Source organism: Pelecanus crispus, chromosome 1 (genome assembly GCF_030463565.1).
Source record: "Pelecanus crispus isolate bPelCri1 chromosome 1, bPelCri1.pri, whole genome shotgun sequence".
NCBI classification, from domain to species: Eukaryota; Metazoa; Chordata; class Aves; order Pelecaniformes; family Pelecanidae; genus Pelecanus; species Pelecanus crispus.
Genome location: NC_134643.1, coordinates 131603913 through 131625986, shown reverse-complemented (window position 1 = coordinate 131625986; position 22074 = coordinate 131603913). Strand labels below are relative to the sequence as shown.

General features: G+C 35.5%; 1 protein-coding gene across 1 annotated transcript in view; it reads right to left on the bottom strand.

Moving 5' to 3' along the window:
* CFAP47 (cilia and flagella associated protein 47) overlaps positions 1–22074 on the bottom strand; it is a 353360-nt gene that overhangs the window by 284273 nt on the left and 47013 nt on the right. The window contains exons 25-28 of the mRNA XM_075714741.1: positions 16160–16352; positions 14516–14725; positions 4018–4118; positions 1706–1831 (exon numbers count right to left, since the gene is read on the bottom strand). Coding sequence (XP_075570856.1) covers positions 1706–1831; positions 4018–4118; positions 14516–14725; positions 16160–16352 — 630 coding nt within the window. The remainder of the gene's footprint in view (positions 1–1705; positions 1832–4017; positions 4119–14515; positions 14726–16159; positions 16353–22074) is intronic.

The window sequence follows — 22074 nt, the reverse complement described above, 5'->3', positions numbered from 1 at the left end:
ACAAAAACAAAATCCGGAAAGATTCCTTATTTCCCTGTTTTTGTACAAAAGCAGTATTTTTTTTTTTAAACACACAATTGTTTTCAGAAAACAAAAAACTGTCAGACAACAAATGATCAACTTATTTCAGGAATAAACAATTTAAGTGACATGTACACATGTTGGGAATAGAACAAATTATATTCTTGGAATCTAATTTCACTTTAAAAAAATTATGTAATTAGAAAAAATAAATTCAGGCTTGGCTTACAAAACCACAGACAGCAATCTTAAAGAAACAGTCTTACATACAGTTCCAGAGGGTATAGCTTTACCAGCTACTCAGTGCTAGTTCCCCACCTCAATCACATAGCACGGCTCTAACTGACTTGTGTTCAAACAGATTTCAGGTATTGAGTAGGTATAACTAAGCCTACATCCCAATCTATAGGCCTTTGGACTTTGTTAGGCCTTCTCTCTCCTAAATTCTGACCTGGTCAAAACTTAGATCATATATTTTAACAACTACTAGTTGTTAACAACATTAAAAACAAAGTTATCTTTTATGCAATAATAAAGAAAACAGAACACTTTTCTTCATAGTACAAATAACTCCGATGATTCCATCCTTGAAGGTGTATTTTAATACCACTGTTGCAGTTTTAATGTTTCGTTAAATGATGCAAAAATAAAACTAATACCTTAGTGAATAAAAAAAATCTTGTTAGGATTTAAGAAGAAAAAGCAATACAAAATGGAGATAGAAACTTGTCCTTTATAAGATCATCATGCAGCGAGATCTGAGTTTGTGCAGTTCTGCCAACTAACAAGATTACTTTCCCCATCTTGTCACTGCCACCTTTGCTAGAGGTTATTGCCTTTTCATGTCTGAAACTGAGTTGCTCTTTTGAACTCTTCTTACACCATTCTATTAAAAACTGAATCATGTTGGTAAAGAGCTACTATTTAACCTGTTTAACTACCCCTACTTGTCTTGGCAATACCTTAAAGAACAATCACACAAACATCAGCAGATATGCAAGAGCGGAATCCTAACAATGATGAAACAGCAGCAGTAATGTCTGCTGTTCTTACTTCCTAGTTAAAAAAACTAGCAGCTGAAAGAAGAGAGATGTCAACAGCCTCAGATACTAGTCACCTGACAACCTTGCAGAAGATCTATTACTCTTAGTTCATATGGAACAGCACCTCAGCTGAGCCCCACTGACAACGGTTGGTTTTATACAGTACTTCATAAATTAAATAAAAATTTCAAAGTCTAACCTGAGCATACAGCTAGACCTTTGCAGAATATAGCATATTTACAGAGTGTATGTGGTTAGTTGGTTTATTACTACAGAAACAATGCCCTTCTTAGCAACTAATCCCTTAGCTTTCTTCAGTAGTTATTTTTCTGCTGGCTCTTCCATGTTACTGCAAATGGGGTCTTGACATTTTTTGTTTGTTTATTTTTGTTTGTTTGCTTTTTTTAATAGTTTGACTGATTTCCCTTCCACTTAGTCTGCTAAAAGGAAGGAAAGTTTTGTCTCTAGGCCAGGTTTCCCATGGTGTCACAGGAGAGGGCAGCCTCCCCAGTATTCATTGATTATACGTGCAGAAGCATTTCAGGCAAAGCTTACAAGTGTGAAACATCTCTTGTTAAAGCAGTAAGCTGAAAAGCAGTTGTAAGAGCTCAAAGTGTTTAAAGTCAACAGCTGCACTATACCTGATTGAGAATCTTCATAGGTTGAAGCAGTGGTTGCATCAAAGGAACTTGAGGAAATACTGTGGGAAAGTGATTGTGGAGTATAACATGGATGCAGAACAACTTCACTACTGCAGTCTTTACTGTCTATAAAACAAGATTATAAGTTGCAGTTGAGAAAACATATTTTATTGTCTGTGCTCTAGCAGTTTATAACTGTTATCTGCTTTTATATTTTCCTATTTCATGCTTCAATTATATCACAGTTCTCATTTGACTTATGATGAAAATCTCCCTTTGGTCATTAGATGGGGGGCGGGGGGACAGAAATCACCTGCATATTTTTTTCCACTAACTGTATGTTTTACAGGATGGGTCTTCACATTTGCTTGAAAAGCACCTATCAGAACAGCGCTAATTCAAGAATTCTAAGTCATGAACAAAATATTCTTAAGGAATTTTTGATCACAGCTCAGTAACGAGTATCAGCATAACATTATAAAGTTCTTTCAAACTCAACAACACATATTTTACAACCCAAATTCAAAAGTATGCTTTATCAACCCATCAGTTCTGTCAGAATATATGTTCTGGCATTATCAAGCTGGCCTATGATAGGATTAGAAGACCCCCCGCTAACTATCTCTGATGTCAGTCTCCAGAACAAGAGTAGAAGAGGAACCCAGTGTATTTTCTAGAGAAGTAAACACACCAGTAAGAGAAAGAAGAATTCTGTACGATTATCTTTAATTTTTGATTGCTGGCGCTGTTATTTGTATGGTTTGGAGCAAATAAGAGCATGGTATCAGATACGTGGAAGTAAAGCCTTCCTGAATAGCTTTCAAAGCCACTGTGTTGTATAGATATGGTTTGGTGACATTAAACAGCATTCCACACCAAACTAGTCTATACAAAACCACATAAAATAGACTCAAGGAATTTAGTGATAATGACTTCAAAACTGATACAAACTGATAGTGTGAACAAACCAATAAGCAATCAATACAGGACAGAAATACCCCATTATTAATAGGAGATCAATTCTTATAAAATCATCACTCCATTTGTGGCTTAATCCTCAAGGGAAACCTACAAAGCATCTTCAAAAGACAAGCTTGCAAAAATGATCTATTGGTCACAAAAAAAAAAAAACAAGCCCACCAACAAACCCAAAAAACCCACACACACACTTACCAGAGAGAATACTTTTCCCCCTTTCCTATCTTCATTTAATTGTGCTATGATCCATGAATGATATAGTACCTATACCTATCTTCTATAGGGGGTGGGGGGGGGGGTGGGGGGGGGAACGACCATTACCTGTCTTCTTGCTAATTCCTTTTTCAACTTCACAAGTACCAATTCTCTTTTCTCTTAGATAGTCCAAGTAACACACTTATTTAAGTTAATGCAGTCTTAGAATTCAGAGTCTTCAAAACTAAATCTATTTCAGACCTAAGGAATGACTTGCTTACTTGAAAAACTTGTCTATTTAAAAAAAAAAAATCAGATCCCAACAACTACAAAAAATACAATAATTTACTCCATATTTGAAACTGCTTTGAGCAGAAAGCTGGACTAGATGACCCCCAGAGATCTCTTCTGGCCTGAATTATACAATGATCCTAATACTTCCCATAAGCACAGCTACACAGAGATTACAGATCATTAAGGCAGGTAGAAAGGGGCAGGGGGGAGGAGGCAGGCAGAGATGGGGCCAGGGGGGGAACACACAGGCAGAGATGTAGAGACAGAGAGGCAGGCAGAGAGACACACTGCAGACAAAAGTATTTCTAGTCTCTGGTCACGGGCTTTTATCAGGCCTTAAAATATGGCTATGCTCTCCAGCCTTCAAAGACAGTAATTAAAAAAAGCTGAAAACTATTCCCAACAGGCAAATGATGATTGCATTTTATCATAACATAGTGTGGTTTTCTTCTATTTTGCTTTCTTCAAAACATGTCCAACTGATGTCCTAGGAATTATTGATGGTCACTCTCTATTAGTATAATTTAAATTATATTCATTTATTCTCTATTGTTTGGGCTGTTTTCTCTACTTATATTTCAAAAACTTCACAAAACATTCTGTAAGTTTTAGGCTTGTCCAATATTTTTCAATAAACATTACCTAATCATTTATTTAAGTTTTCCTCATTTTCAACAAGAAAACAAAAGCTATTAAACGGTTTTAAAAATTTAATTGCAGTATCCGCTTGTAATTAATGAGGAAAAGTACTATTTTGACAATAACATCCCTGTTATCACACTGAAAACATTGATAGTACTACTGGACATAATATAATTTTAAGAGATAGAATGTTGACTGCTTACTGCTTCTCAAGATAATTTGTTGGTCAGAGCGGTGAAATGCCAAATACGGGTATAAAGTAAGAAGGCAATTCTCTGCTGTTGCAGCAACTTGAATTGAGAACCTGTTCAAAACAAAATACAAAAGTGATAGTTTTCTATTTAGCCATGGTAATCAAGATATTTCAGCACAAGAATAAAAGACAAAATGAAGGTATCTGGACAACTTTTTTCTTTTCTATTCTGGTTCAATAGAAGAGTACACAGATAGGACTGCACATGCCGAAATGGTGAAGTTTAGTACAGTATTTGCACTTCATAGTTTTACTATGAGCATGGATGTATCATTAATCTGAAAGTCCAAGAGTTAGCAGAGATTTTGTGAAATAAATGAACTCTGTCTCTCTGAAAAGAAAAAACAATTAAAATTACAGCTGACATTTATGAGTGTCCTAAAGGACACTGCTAACTTGCTAAATATATCCTAAAATTTTTGACAGGAGAAGTTTTCTTGAAAAGCAACTTCTATTTTGATTTAGTGTTTGTTCTATAAGACTTTACAGAAATCCCAGAATAAATATTTAGAAATAAACAGATTCAATTTAAAAACAATGAGATATTGACTACAATTTCTAGAATATAATAGAAATTGATGTACATGCTCCAGTGTTCACTAGAGTATCTGTACTGTCTGTAGCAGTCATATTAGTGTGTAGCAGTCTACCTTTAACCTTTTTTTCATACTTCACGTCAATCTCTCGGGGTGCAGTCAACAAGGAAGTTATTGCCATCAATGGATCCCTCTTAGCCATCTCTATGTATGTTCTCAGCTTATTGCAACCGACAGGTAATTCAACTGAGCTTAGTTCTTTGTCACTACATAGCTGGTTTTTTTGCTCCATATTAACTTATTAAATGACATTAATGTTAATTAACTATTTCGATTAAGCTGTCAAAAATACAAAGAAAAATGTGTCTTAATAATTCAAACAGCATGCTGATATCCATCTTGCTTTAGTATATCAAGAATTATGCATATTGAAAATACACCTTGCACAGACCAAAAGAAAATAGAAAATATTTTCTTTAAATTACATATTGAAGGATAAATTCCTATTTAATGTAAATTTAGATTAATATTAAAAGATATCACAAAACCTTTCAGATTAATTTATAATATGACATAATTAGCTTCTACTGCTTTATTATTGAATAACATAATCAAGGAAAACAGAAATGTTTTAAAAGTACCAGAAAGTAGCTTTTCTTTCTTCTTTCATACTTACCTCTCCAAAGACAACATTCTTAGATACCACTTTCAGGGGAACTTTATTAAATAGAGAAAGGCTCCAACAAAATCCACAGCCATCTTTCTTATTTGTAAATATTCACATTTGCATTCCAATTTCATAGCTAACAGTTATTTAAAATAATAATCCAGCCAGCTCTGCAGTGTTTTGGTTTGTTCTTGGGACATGTCAATCCTGTTGGAACTTGGCTGGCAGCAGGGCAAGGGCCTTGGCCAGTTTCACCTTGTAGCACAGTATTTCTTTTAGCTAACTTCATGCTTTCTGCTTTTATTCAGCAAAAATCTCAGCAGCAGGACATCAGCCGGACAGATGGCTATGAGAGGTGTATCTACATCTATCTATATGTACAAAGAGTACATTTGCACATGCCCAAACCAGGTGTCAGAGCATTTTTTTTCTGCCTTTACCAGGCCATTTAAAGATTCATAGGATCAATAACTACAACACATAAAAGTTTGCCAACTTCCAACTCATGACTTTACTGTGATAAACGACAATTCTCAATACTCTGCAGGCATACGTTAGGTTAACTTCAAACAGAACTGGGGGCAGAAATGGAATAAAGCTGTATGAAGGTTAATGAAAGGCATAGCTCTGAAGTTATGAGACAGTAACTCAGATGTCTGTATTATTTGACTCAGTCAACTTTCTGATTTCTCAGTTTGAGGTGAGCACCTCAGCCATGTCCACCCTCCAGGCTGATGAAATTTGGGTATATGCCAAATCTTCATTCACGCTCCGATTTGCACAGTAATGAAACACAGAAAAGGTGCGCTTGAGAACAACTGCAGTACATCTTAACTAGTTACACAAATTCAATGAGTGCCTCTACTCAAAGTTACTGCACAGTCTAGAACATAAAGAACAGCCATCACTACAGAACATCGGTGAACAAATAAACGCCTCAGACCTCACAGTGCTGCTGCAAGAGAAGCTCCTCCCTGTTCCGTGCTGCTAACAATCCCACAAGGGCATGCCTCCTTAGCTGCTGTAGTATTATACATGTATATGTATTAAATACACCCAGCCAATATGTAATGCAATGCAAATATATTCTTAACTAAGACATTCAGAAGCTTCAGAGTGTTCATAAGACGAAAAAAGATTGCACAATGAAGAACCTGTGCTGGCTGAGCATGAGCTGTGAAGCAACACCAGGAAACTGCAAGTGATAGTAGTAAGTAAAACCCTGCTGCAGGGGACAGAGGACCTCATTTGCCAACCTGACCCTTCATCTAGGGAGATTTGCTGCTTGCCCGGGGCTTTGATCCAGGATGCTGTTGAGAGACCAATGCAGCTTGTCCAACCTTTGGCCCCTGCTACTCGTCCAACATGGGCACCAGTGAATTTGATGGGGAGACCTGGAACATATCAGGCATGACTGCACAGCTTTGGGGGCAATGAAGAAGGGAATGGAGCACAGGTGGTCTTCTCTTCAATCATGCTGGTGAGGGAAAAGACATTGAGGATGAGTAGATGGATCCTGCAAGTCAACAACTGATTCTGCAGCTGATATTGACAGCAAGGATTTAGCTCCTGTGACCATGGCTATAGTGGCCATGAAATGGTGGCGTTCAGGATTCCAAAAGGAGGAAACAAGGCAGAAAGCTGTATCACAACCCTGGAATTCAGAAGAGCAGACTTTGGCCAGCAAAGAGCCACAAGGATGAAGAAGGGACTGGAGAACCTGCCATATGGGGAGAGACTGAAAGTTGCGAGTGTTCAGCCTGGAGAATGCTTAGGAGGAACTTATCTACGTGTATAAATGGGAGGGACTAAAGAAGATGGAGCAAACTTCTCAGTGATGCTCGTAAGAGCACAAAAGGCAATGGGTACAAGTTGAAATTCAGGAAATTCTATCTAGTCATAAGAAAAAAAAGTTACCATGAGAGTGGCTGAACACTGGAAGAGTCTGCCCAGAGAGGGTTGTGGAACCTCCATCTTTGGAGATATTAAAAAAAACAACTGGACAACAGTGTTGATTCTCAGTTGAGGAGTGGATTTGAAGAGGGGACTAGATGATCTCCAGAGACTTTCCAACCTCAGCCATTCTGTGATAATAAAATCAACTCACTTATTTGCCACCTGTCTACTCACCACCATTAAGTATTTTAATACGGTATTTTCCCAAAACTGGCATTTGAAAGGAAACTTCAAGAAGAATGATACTGTAGCTAAAAAACTCATCTGAGTTTCAAAAGATGACACTCCATTTGTAAGGAAGCAGAAAAACCAAAGTTGCTGGGAGCTAAATATTTATCATATACATTTCAAGCACTGAGATATGGGACACCAGACAGAAAAGCATGCATATTTCCATAAAAGTACGGCAAATAGATTACAAAGACATGTACATTCTGCATGTGCTTAAAATCATCTTGTACCACGGACCTTTATTTATAACACCATTCATTAACTGAAGTTACAAAGCTATAAGTCTTGTGCAATGTGTTTGTTCCGTATTTGCAGCAGAGCTTAACTAAATAATATAAAAGTCTGTTATTCTATTAGAATGAAAGGTACCTGTATTGCTAGCAAATGTGAAGTTGCTAAATGTGTTAAATTATTCAGTGCATCCAGTTTTTTAATGCTTAATAAAGCAAGTAAAAAATTTGTTATCTACATGAACCATCATTGCCACTGCTATTTCAGTGTTTATTCTCTAATGCATATTTCCAAAGAACACAGAACAGGAGAATGGCCATTAAATATATTGTGTTTACCAACATTTGAAATTTGCTGATCACCAAAAACTAAAGCTCCAACTGTGATGACAAAAAAATACCATCCAACACTCTATATAAAAGCGGTTTGTTCACTTCTCTTAAATTAACTCTGATTTTCTTTTTGCTTGTTTGTTTTAATGTTTGTGGAAAGACAAAAGAACCTGAATCAAAATATACTTATCCTTTTTACTTTGCTCTGTAGCATTTCAGACATTTTCTAAGTAGAAACAAGTGATTTGTTTTGTATAAGTGTACCCCAAATGCTCTAGAAATACAGGCATAGTTAAATAACCCTTCTTCAACGGTGTTCATTAACAGATGCAGAATATCACTAACAATTTCTAAAGAGAAAGAATCCAAAGCCATTAGGATCTAATTGACAAATCTCTGTAGCAACATTGCTTGGGTAAATTAAAAAAAAATACTTAAGGGAAGTTCACACTGCTAGCTTAGGAAACAAAACAAACTGCTTGCAGAATTCATTAGTGCCAAAAGGAAACTTGACATGAGAGTGAGGCATTTTACGATCTTTAAGAACAAGGAATAACCTAGGCGCAGGCAACAAGAAGTTGTAATTGAAAAAATAAATAAAGACCTGCCCACCTCCCTCCCCCAAAAAATCCTTGAATAGATCCAGAGATGACAGAACTGGGAGGGAGAGGAAAAGATGACCCATGCAGGCTCTGCCATTTCTGTTCACAGACAAGCAGTTCCCCAACACTGAGGAGCCCTTATCCTTTGTAGCAGGAGCTCAGGCTTCCACAGTAATCAAAATAATACTATAATGAATAGTGACAGACACATGGTTTCACACGATATACAAGACTTATTGCTAAGAAAGTAGCCATGTTTTTTCTAATAGCAGCAATGATGTCTGTTCTTAATTCCTGAATAACAGATGCTTCAGCTGGCGGGGACCACCAAAGTGGTAGGAAGCCACAAGCACAGAAAAGAACAGGAGCGATTAATGGGTTTGGACCATCCTGGTTTTCAAAAGCACTCCCCAACTATCTGAAGTAAAATGCCAATATATTATTAGGTCAGATGAATGCCGCAAAGCAGCACGCAAATATCAAGAACTCCAATGTTTTCTAGCTCCCTGCTCTCTCCAAATTTAGATATTGAAAGAAATTGACAGCTCTTATTCTCTAAGGCATGCCAGCAGAATACATGCCATTTGACATTTGTCAGGAGTGCCTATTAAAGAGCTGCGTGGTTTAGGCACGTTTCCCCAACAACAAAAGGGAACGTACTGTTTCCCTCCATGAGACACCGAGAGCTCATGGACCACCAAAACAACTGGAATTGATTCATAACTGGGTACCTTTTAGTGATTGTGTCTCAGTTGCATCATGTTGTTATTAGAGGCTAAGATCCCTGATATCCTCTCTTCCTGAAGTTCCAGCCATGAACAATGTGAACATCAGGAATTGCATGACTTTCCCCAGCTTCCCAGCGGAAGGGGGAAAGAAAGTGGAGAACTGTACAATACGGGAGACAAGGACCTCAGCACATTTGTGTCATCAATGATCACAGCAGTTTATCTACCCACCACATGTGGGGGGTGTTGGATGTTTTGCTGCCCAAAGCACCATTTCCTTTGATTGTATGACACAACATGTACCTGTTCTTTACTACTTATTTTCTGGAAAGAATAAGTTAAATGTCATTTCAATCAGGATGGCAGAAAACTTTCTTTCCTGCTAAATTATATACCTAATCAGCAAATTAAAAGATACAATAACAATTAGAGGACAAATATATATAAACATGCCATGTTCGCAGAGGCTTTTTTTGGTTTAGTTTTTCATGTTGAAGGAAATAAGAGTCATAGCTAAATAGATTTCCCATTTATTAAATACTTGCTCAATACATTCTTGGATTTTATGGTATCTTTTACTTCTGTATTCCTACCAGCCCTAAGCAAGGAAATGCCATTTATTCTGCTTTGGAGTCAAAGGAGCAAAAAGGGAGAAAAGAGATTAAAAATAACATTAGAAATTAACTGCAAATTCTCATTTAAAGCAGTCATTAAATAAATATTAATGCACTTTCCTATGATTCATTTAATGGAATCTGCACACACAGTAAATTACTTGCATAAATGACAACCATGTATCTCTTCATTTTTCTTTTACAACTACATATAGCATGGTTTTGCTGTAAAAGAAGATTGCGTATCATCTTTCAAACATTTTCTGTTAAGTAGCCAAATTCAACAATTATCTATCCTCTACCCAATGTTCACTCTGATTTAAAGAAAAAAAAAAAAATTATTATTTAGATGGACTTAATATGGACTACACAAATCAATCCTACTGAAGTTTTAGACCTGAATTTAGAAAAGCAAAACACCCCAGAGCCTAAGTAAAAAAATGACCAAAAAAGAGTATTTGTCTCATCAATACTCATGCTTTGAAATATGCCTAGACTTAAAGGCTCCTCTTCTAAGTAGTTAAATACAGGACATGATATTTTACCAGCATATGAAAATACCTTTTTAACTCACTTATTTTAATTCCATCCCAGAACACAGAATATAAGTTGGACTTCAAAATTTTAGCTCAAATAATTTAAAAATACATATTATTACTTTGAATATGGAACTATAAAGAGAGAATACCTGACAAATTAATATGTCTTCGGCAACAGATACTGTGAGATTTCACGGCCTATTAAACAAACCAGGAACCTATTCAAGACCAGTTAGCTTTTACAGGTGTTATAAAAGGTTATAGGTTTCATTGTTTTATTATTAAAGATCTAGGAGGCCCTGAAATCTTGTCTTCCTAAAAGACTCAAATTAACAAAGCAGTTTATATTCATTAGTTACACAGTTTGAAACAAACTGCTCAAATGCTTAGATAATTAGTTGAATCAGGTTTGAAGTTTGAACGCGTTGCACAGGTCTCCCATGAAGGGCAGCTGGGAAGGATGAGGGTAGATATGCAGAGAACAAGAAACTACAGCTACAGATTACTATAGAGTGGAATATCAAAGCACATAGTAATACTAACAGTAGTAATGAAACCCAAGTCTGGATAAATTAATGTAGACTTTATTAGAATAACAACGATATGCTCAGGATTAGACAATCAGGCACTGTCTTAGACTTTTCCAATTGAAGGAAAGAATTCTTCCTGGTTATGACAAAAATAATTTCTTCCAAAAGCCAATATGAACAATATTACTACACTGACTAATAGCACACACAGAATCCCGTTGTTTTTGATGGTGTGGTATTTCATCCAGTTGTGTTCAGGTTTTACATCATCTGCTCCTACAGCCCACACATACATGCAATTCCCTGACAGGAAATCACATGTGCATTGGCAAACCAATGTTATTAGTGTTGTCCTTTAACAAATACCTATGTAGTATGTTTTAAAATACAGCAGCAATTCTGAGATGATTTGACATTCCTGACATGAATTTTTTCACCTTTGCAAGCAGGGATGCCTTTTAAGGTGATGACTTTTATTTGGTATCTTTTTTTCAAAAGCACATTGAGTTTGCCTTTAAATTGAGGATGGTATCCTTTATTTCATTTTAATGGTAAATATAGAAAAAAGTTTGTTACATAGCAGAAAGGATTATTTCTCTATAACAAGGTTGGAGAAGTTGCTAGTGCACCATATAAAAACAGTTATTTAAATATTGTGCCTGCTCAGCAGCTATATTTCAGACCTCATCATAAGTTTAAATTATCCTTTTCTCATAATTACTGCAAGCTTTAGCACACATTTATGAATCACATTCCACACAATGATTAAATCTTAGAATTAAATAAAATGAATAAGAAATAGATTTTTGGTTGACAATCTATAGAGAAAAATATAAAATACTAACCCAGTGTGAGCAGCAATAACTGACAGGTTCATAACCCTTGCATCAAAAAAATATAAAATGTAGTTTTATGCTTAGGGGGAAAAAAAAAACAAAACCCCACACATTCTAAGCTGTAGGGCAGAGATATTTAACCCTCAAAATAGTTGTTTTACTGAAAAAATTCACTCCGGGAATTACTTTTAATTACAACAGTACCTATCTTTCCTCCTCATGCACGCACCAAATCATCCCATCAAGGGAAGAGATGAACAAAAGGGACAAATGCTAAAACCAGTTATTTTTGCACAGAACAGTTAATAACAGATTTGATCTCCATTTACTAGGGGCAAAGGAGACCTTCTGCATTGCTTTTCACCATTAAAGTTACTTAAAAAACAGCTTACTACTTTAAAATCAAAACAAGATGTATGAATTTCATGTTTGCACGTCTTCGTCACTAACAGTGTTTTGAAGACATTAATTTTGGTATGAACGCTGCCTATAAATTGCTGCCAAACTCTAGGTGTTCTGTCCTAAGGTAATTTAGGTCTAACAGGAAACAGACCACGTAAATTCCTAAGTATTTTTCAGATGTAGAGATTATATTCCCAAATAATTTCAGTACTTTTGAAAACTGCAAATACTTTCTGACGTAGTGCACAGGATCACATTTGAGGAAATAGATAAATAGATAAATAACAATGTAAAGCACATCTGTCCTTCTTCCTTTCACTCTGGTATTTCCTGCTTCTGCTGATGCTGCTGTCCAGAAAGTCCCTCTAAGACAGCAGCAGAAAACAGCAAAGAGTGCAGCACAGAGGGAGGGAGAAGACACCAACAGTTTTCCATATTTCGCTATCCAGTCCTGTGTCTTGTATATCAGAAGTACATGAGAAAAGACAGTATCCCATATACTTTTCATACAGGAAGTATGGTCTGAAGCTGAAACATATCCCTAGCATACTTTTATGAATTCCTAGCTTTACACATACAAAAGAAAAAAAAAACAAAACCACAAAACCACACATACACACATACATATGTGCGTGTACATCTACATATTTTAGAACCTGTAAACAATAAATTGCACTGATATAGATGAGCAAATCCATCCATGCAGTTTTGTGTCACCTGGCTGTTAAAACGATTCCTTTTTATCTCATGCCCCAAAGAACGCCTTCACTGAGATCAGGAGTCAGCCTCCTCCTTATTCATGAATCAACTGTTTCCCCATAGAGTTGCTCAAAGATATTGCCCTACCCCTTGCAAATTTTTAAAAAAATTGACAGATGCATGAATATATTCATCACCTAATAGTTCCCAATTCCTGCCTCAGAACACACATTTGCAGTTTTCCTTCTCGGTAGCCAAAAAACCCCACAAAAAATCCAAAACCAACACAAAAAACACAAGTAAACAAACAAAAAACAACAACAAAAAAAACCAAACTAAAACAAAAGAAAACCAACCCAACCGACACTCTGCCACCTGAATGATTCCATATTGATCTTTGGTATGGACAGTAGACTCCAGTCCTAATAAGCTAACTGAGTAACAATATTACAGATATTGCAGGAAGAACTAGAGATCAGGAAATGTCTCAGCTCAGAGTATACAAACTCATGATAGACTTTTCTGCTCTAAAAAGCTTAAAAACAGAGAACATAGAACCAGAGAAGGAAAAACTAAGGATTAAGATACAACAATAGAAGATGAATTAAAAGTGACATTTAAAAAAATAGTTTAAAACATCAAAGAAAGGGACACACACACAAAAAAGATAGTAGTAGAGTGCAGGGGAAAAAGGACAATATGGAGAGCAAAAGACTGAAGAATGACATACACTGAGAGAGGGAGGGAGAGATATCCTTTTAAAATAAGAGAGACATGTTCTTTGCAGGTTCCTAGAAAAATTAAATTCTGACTTCCAGTGTAATTCCCCCTTGAGAAGTCTCCCTCCTGTTAGTCTGAATACATTTCTTCTTGAATTCTTGGATACGAGAGGAACACCTGGAGCTTTTGAGAGTACTGAAAATGGAGTAATCCTTTGCAAGATCACTCCACTGCAACTTTGTGAAGATTTGCAAATAGGTGATAAGAACCACCAGCTCTTCCAGATGCCATTAGGACAAAGCCAGAAAAGAGACTCTAAACCAGTCACAAACATTTCATTGCTTTAAAAAAATGAGATGTAGGAGAAAGGCTCAATGGAACAAAATTTCACAGAGTCTGGCTCAACCCAAAATCAGACCACCTTGAAATCCAGCATGGAATAGACTGTAAAATGTTAATAGGGTATTTTTCAAAAAGCAAAATATTTTGTAATAGAAAACATTGGGATTTGCTGAATCAAGACCATGTCTCTCCAGAGCAATCTGAGAAGACTGAAGTAGACATAAGAATTACCAGTAGATATGAATGAGATACAAGATCTTAAGACGACCATTTAGATGAATCTTACCTTAGAGACCAAAGCTGAATTTTGTGTTTTTGAATTGTAATTCAGTTAAAAAAAGAAATATATTTCTATGTTTCATTTTCATTTTTTTCAGAATGATTCTTGTATGCCTTTACCCAACAATTATGAGTTCTGTGTCTTATAGCCAACTTTGTCAGTTTGGACCCTGCCCCCAAATTAATCTGAATTGCACACATTACCTGTTTTCTGCTTCATCGATGAAGAACATATTCCCTAAAAATGACACTGGCCTAGATGACCTGAAGCTGATATGACAAATTAGTTCCTTATTTGTGCCATCCGATGAAAGAACAATATCTTGTCCTTCTGGGAACTGTACAGAAAACGGGTAAATCCTGTCACCATCTTCAAGTTCAAGCTCTGGAAGTTCAACTTGAATTTGTGATTGCCTGTGTTAAAAATAAATAGCAATGGTGTTTGTTCTCACAGGATGACAGTAATAAAGTTGATTCACAGATTCACACATTTACAAAACTGCTTTTCACAGTTAAATACAGAATAACTCCAGTTTTGAAGTATAAATCAAGTGGAAGTAACTAAAGAATTAAAATTCCTTTAGCATTTAGCTGCTAGTTTGTTTTCTACATATGTATCTGAACATCTTAAACTGACCATAGCTCAATATCCAAATGAAGAGCAATTTCTACTAACTGTGCTACAAAGGGCAGAAATATTACTTCCTTACTTTAGGTTTCCTAGACTTAAATCTTTCATTAATATTGATTAAATTGCATTATTGCACAACAAGGTAAAGCAAGTTTTAAAATAGAAATACTAAGGGAAAATTCATGAAGATACTTAAGATGCTTTCCCCACTTGTATAATTTTAGGTTGCAGTTATGAAATAAGAATGGGAGTCAGTCCAGGCCCATATGGATTCCTTTCAGTTCCAGCCACTGAGTTACTGACAATAGACAAATTACTTGATAAATTACTACAAGTCAAACAAGATAAGACAATAATAATCTGAAGGTAAAGTTAATTTCATTAATTTATCGCAACATAAAGAGTTTTGCTCCAATTCTTCTGGTATTGAAATGATACCTACCTATGCATAACAAACTAATATTACTGCTCCCTACTAATTACAAACAGAAAAGTTGTATGTTAGAGACCAGAAAAGCGTATTTTGAAACATGTACGCAAGAGTGCTTGGAAAGGTTAAAATATTAAGATTTCTATCAAATTGGAATAGGTGTGTTGCTGGGTTATGCTACATAATATAAAGATTGCAAAAAGTCTCTCATAAATTCAAATAAGAGGATAAAGTGGGTGATCCACAGAAAAATGAAAAATGTATGGATTATTTATTATACTAAGTGACAGGATTAAAACATTTGTGCTGTCCTCTGTGGTACTAATATCTTGCTTAGGAAGGAAAAAAACCCCAAACAGTGCTTTATAACCTGTGGAGTAGAGAAAAATAAAACAACAGAAAGATTTTATCTGATCACAATGTGAAAAAAGAAATAAGACTGTGATCTTAGTATCTGGCTAAAGTTAACAAAAAATCCTGGTAGGACTCTCTTCTTATTTTTTATGCTATTCAAAGTAATTTTAAAAGCATCTGACAGTGAATATATCAGAAGATGGTCACTCCATGAGGCAGGAATGTTTTGAGGACAGAACATGGGCTTGTTGAACATACAGCAATATCAAATACATTAATTTTTTCTTAGGCAAACTCTTTCCTCTGCTGAGCAGAAAATTAATACTAACCTTCACAAACAGAAATTAATTTTCTTTTTTCAGAATTTTTCAGAAGAGAACAAAACCAAAAATTATTCGGGATTTTTGTAATAAATTTATTTTGAGATTTTTACCTTAAATAATCTTGTGGAATGATACTGAAGGCTGTTTCAGTTTTCACATCCAGAGGAACTGGCATCAGCATTAAAAAGGGGGGATCAAAATTTATTTTTGGTGACTTCACAGTGCCAGACAATGTTATTTTGTAATGTGATGGATTATCATTTAGACACACTGACATTTCAGATGCGTATGTCCCAGGACAAGCTGTTAAAAACATTTAAAACAAACAAACAAACAAAAAAAAAAAGCACCACAAAATTATATTACCATAGATACATGCAACTAAAAGTTATAGTAAGAAGTTTTGGGTTGGTTTTGGGGGGGGGTTGGGGTTGTGTTTTTTTTTTAAAAAAAGTCATCAGTATTGCTTTCTTCCTCAAAATGTAGCTTGACATACAGTAAATGTTGTATCAGAGGGATTATTTATTAAGAAGGCTGAGAACACTTGCCTGTAGCAAACTAGAAATCCATATTTTTTAAATTTGTTGGAAATTTTTCAAAGTTTGAGTTCTTCTTTTACTGTATTGATATTCCTTTATGTACAACATCAATGTAACGCTTCTCTGAATTTTAAGAATTGCAGTCATATCATAATTACACTAATTAACACAGACAATGCTCATTTTATAAATGAATAAATATATCAGAAGCATCTGACTGCCAAGACATGAAAAAGTTGGTGTCTTTTAAGATGGCAATCACTACATTTTATCAGAAGACTCTAAAACCTGTACCATTGCCAAGTCAGCCTCACACAAGCCAGCAGGACTGGTTCTACTCTCCACTGAGAGCATCTCCCATTTCCTTGTGTTCTGCCCCTTCTCATGCCATTTTGCTAACTGCTGCAAGGCAGCTTTCCCTAGGATGGAAAAGCACATTTTTTTCACTGATACAGGGAGAAAGGTGCTTCCTTCCACAACCATTATACTACCAAAATGGTGTTCCAAACTGTGCAGTGCCATTTACCAAATTTTCAGTCATTCCTACCTGCGGAAGAGCTAGCAAAACAAACAGTTTTGAGGGCCAGCTAACAAACGCATCTTGTATTTAGAAAGAAATCTACATGACGTGTTGTAAGACAACCCAAAAACTTTAATCTTTTCATTACTTTAATCTTTTCATTTTCGAGAACAACACCTTTCCCTTTGATTCCCCTCTGTCATCAGATTAGTAAGTATGGAAACATACTCACCTAATATTTAAGAAGGAAAGAGATAGCAAAACAAATAATTTTTTATTTTATATGTCTGTATGAGCACATATGGAAAGGTTTGCAAACAAAATACATGTCACAAGCTCTTTTGAGATTAGTTCAGATAATTATTTTCACAGCCTGAGAAAGAGTTGCCACTGTTTACATACACAAAGAAGAAAACCTAGTGGTTTCAAAATATTTTGTCTTATTCCCTCCTCATAAGAGCAAATTTCTTCATGGAGATGGTAACAGAGGAACTTCATGGAAGCCTATTAGCTCACCAGAACATGGCCTGCAGATCTCTCTGTTTCAGACCACAAACCATGAAACTGTCGAAGTGAAAACCAGATGAAAGGGGAACTTGCTGCAGTATTTGCAACATCTGGGTAATTCCCTGTTAAATGGAAATCAACTTTAGGAGACAATACTGCTGTGAAGGCTAAGAATCTTGTGCTTCTAGGTTTTGATACAGCAAGAACACACCTTTTTCTGGCACTTAGTCCTTTTATGAGGGAAAGGTGAGAGAGCATCAGAAAAGGTCATGGAGATGTATGAAGAGCCAAACAGGACATCTTTGACATGCTTATAAGAAAAAATGTTCTATACAAGTTACTCCCATATATGAGCTAGACACTCTAGTGTCCTACAGCTGTGCTCTAACTAAACCATATTTCTGGTACCCTATCTTCATACATACGTATGACATAAGGTAAAGGAAAGTGAAAGGCCTTAAACAATAAATGCCATAGGGATGGAATGCCATGAAGGAAGAGGAGCATATATCAGTACCAAAGAATATGCAATTTTCACTAACTCATGTTTTAAAATATTCGTATTAACCATAGTTCCAAAGTTAAACCTTCAAAAGTTAGGAAAGAATAGCGTTACGCTTTCCTCGTACAAACTTTTCATCCATACTGTACATAACAATTCTAACAAATCCATTAACTACATGATCACATCCATTTGCCAGAGAATCCCTGACTTGCTCAGAAGGCAGAAGAGAGAATGCTTATTCTGCATCGCTGATCATTCTGTGTGTGGCTCCACACATTTACTAACATCAACATTCTGCATAATATGTAAGCCAGTAATTTATTGCTTATGTCAGAAACACGAGGATGCTGTGATATCATCCTCATTTTAAACATGCACAAACACAAAAAAAGTGAATGATTTGGTTACGTGTTGTTCATTAATTTGTAATGCCTAGGACCAATGTTTTCAGGATATTTCATGTTAAATAAATTACTTTGAAATGAATGAGAATTATGTCCTGAACTAACAGCTGAAGTCATGAATTTATTCTATTAATCACACCTTTTCATGACTACTGTCAAAGCTTGTATATCAAAATGCTGTTACCATTCTGATATACCACCATTAATTTCTATAGGGCAAACAACGAGCAGTCCAGCAGATGTGAAAGTTTTCCTTAGGGAGGAGTTTTGATGGTATTTACAAATCTGCCAATCTAAATTTGCCAAGGGCTAACAAAATCCGTATTATTATATGGGAAATTTCCCCTCTATCTTTTCTAGATATATTTATTAGGGGAAATAAGCATTCATTGCCTTACCTTTAAAAAAACTCTGAATAAAGGAACACAACTTCTCAAAGTACATATGTGCATATATTCATTAGCTGCTTCATTTTCAGTCTAATTTGCACTAGAAAGCCCATCCAGTTGAGAGTGTCTAACTCCCTAGCATGCTATCCTCGGACTATACTTTATGCAGATCCCTTGTTAATAGAAACATAAACAGCTTATATTTCTGCTGAAAGTCAGTTATACACATATGCAAGTTCTCCTCCCAATATTGCTCACACAATTCTGAAGGAGAAATATTTCAAGTCCCCACACCTTCCACTCTACCTGTTTCAGTTGCAATTTAAACTAGCAGCAAAAGTGAGTTTAAACAACAACCTCTTTAAGAATTCCTTTCTCCTCTCTAGCAGCGCAAATACCATCTACTCTTCTCACCCTCTTAAGTTTGTATTAGATTGTTATTCAGCTCCTACACTTGTCTCCCAAATAAGCATTTTTAGTTTAGTTGCCTTGGACTTTCTGGTAATTCATGCCTTATTGCATATATACACCTTCAGCACAAATGGGTGCCAATGAAGAATTTGCATACACTGAAATACAGACTTCAAAGCAGAGAAGTCACAGGTAGTTAAAACTTAAAGATAAGCCCTACAAAAAAAATGAAGGGGAAAAAAAAATAAAAAAAGTAAACTAATAATTTCTCCACAGAAACTGTTAAAGGGCATAGCTATTTAATACCTTACTGTTGCAGAAAAAAAACCCTAGAACATGAAGATCATGATGGTCATCTGTGCCCATTACATAATCAGTACATCTTCCAGGGGCACTGAACTCCTGTTAACTCACTGGTGCATTTCCAAATGTTTTTCCACATGGGATCCCAGAGCACAGATTTATTGTAACTTACTATGCTTCAGATACGTTTTTTCATACCACAGTAAGATACAGTGAAATTTTTCGTATACTGTTAATGCATTATACTACAGTACAGCAGAAGAAGATTACATTAGCATACCTTCAGTTCTTGACAATCTCTTAAATTTAGTACACTTTTCTTAACAGGCAGCGTCATATTACTGTGCATTATATAAACTCTTGCATTTAATTTAACACTGTGACTTACAATAGCGTTTTGCACTCTCATTATTATAAATATTGAAGCATATTTAAACAAATTACTCAAATGCACACTCAAAGTTCATTTTAAGGTTTGTTCACCCCCCCATACTACAACTTTACAGTACAAACCTCTGAAGGTGATTAGTACACCACATTCATTAACTAGGTCTCCTGTGTGGGTTTTGATGTATTTAATGTTCTCTTACAAGAAACAGTAATTATATTCAGTGACGGTATAGCACAAATAGGCTATAAATCATGGAAAATACTTAGAACATCGAATTAAGGGCAATTGATTTTTACAGTTATTTATGATTTTCTGTAAATAAAAAAATGGGAACACAGCAAAAATACAAATAACTTCAAATGACAATTATTTATCAGTCATATTTATGTATATACACATCTGCATTTACACATGCAATTTATTCAGTAATTCAAAATATTAGCTTTTATTTGTGTGGTGTTCTCTGTTTCACAGTCTTTGCAACACACAAGCAATTTTGATACTTTCTCATGACAAACACCTAAATAGAACAACCATCATATGGATGATCTTTTCACCTATTCATTATCACGTGATCCCTCTCCAGCTGCTGCACAAAATATTATTAGAATTTTTTTTTTTAAGTTTCCTCTGTCTTAAATGCCAGAGTGGCACTTAGAAGGAGGAGAAAATGAGACCCTGTGCTCATCCAGGCCCTAAAAATCACCAGATGTCTGGAAATACAGATTTATTCTTTTTATCTTCCAAGTCTAATATTGCCCTGAGCAATTTTCTTTTCCAAGATATATGCATTAACCTAATCAATGCAAAATGCAGCTATTATATCTCCTATTAGAAGAATATGTTTCTCAACTTCAAAGCAGACAAAAATGTTTATGTGTTCTTCACAAGTGATTATTTTAGTATGACCCACAATTATTCTAACCATAGGCACACTCTGCAAAAATATCCATTAGAATATATTCTCAAAGTTACAACACTTATTTTGTAGGCTTTATTATCTGAAATACTGCAGAAAAAATATGACACCCTATTGAAAGCAAAGTAGAAATTTATGAAAAGAGGAAAAAAATGTTTAAGAGAGTCACAGTAAACTACATATGTATTTTTTAATTGCATCTCAAGGAACAACAGAAAGTTACGAGTGTTTGTTTTTCACTTTCCAGCCTTCTATATTTCCATTCCTCTTTCCTCTACATTCTTACTCCAAAGATCTGGGGTCATAATATGTTTCTGTTTCTTGACTTCGTTAACCTATTTTTCCTCCAAGTTGCACCTCAACAGTCTCTCAACATTCAGAAGTTTACCCAAAGCCTTTCTTCTGCCTACACACTCTCTAGACATGCTTTGAGTAGATCCTTACATCCTTCATAAGTAAACTGAGATTCCAAGTCCGTATTTGTAAAACTTTGTAAAACTGAACATCTGAAAAGAGCTAACTCCCAGATTTTTCTCCTACGATATCTCTCTGCATTTTGTCCAATCTTCTTGTCATCCTGCTCCCACTGTTTAACCCCTTCCAATTTTTATATTCTAACGTTTTCTCATACCCTGGGACAATATTTTCATTCAATTCACCTAGTATCCTTGGATTTTTTATTTCATATTGCTCTCAAAACAAATTCTTTAGCAAAAATTCGCATCTCTATTTTATTTTGATAACCTATGTAAGTTATCGCTAAAAACTGACTGAGGACCTGGACAGATGAGATCACATAATTTGGTTCCAAAACCAAGTATTACACAAAGTACAAAACAGAAACCTACCTAGTAAAAAAATCTTCATTGCATTGAACAGATTTTTATGGCTGTTTCACAAATGTGTGGTTCAGAGCCAAAACCATGGGTTTTTGCAATTTACTTTGGAGGAATGTAGGGGAAAAGGAAACAAAGTGATGCATCAAAGCCAGAAACATGCTCTAAATATTTTTGCTCAGCCTTCCAATGGTAAGTGGCATTTAACTTTCTTCTAGCAGTTTAATTTCTAATTATATATAATTTAATAGAGTAATTTAAATACATATTTCTAAAAGGATACCTCTAGGACATCTCAGAA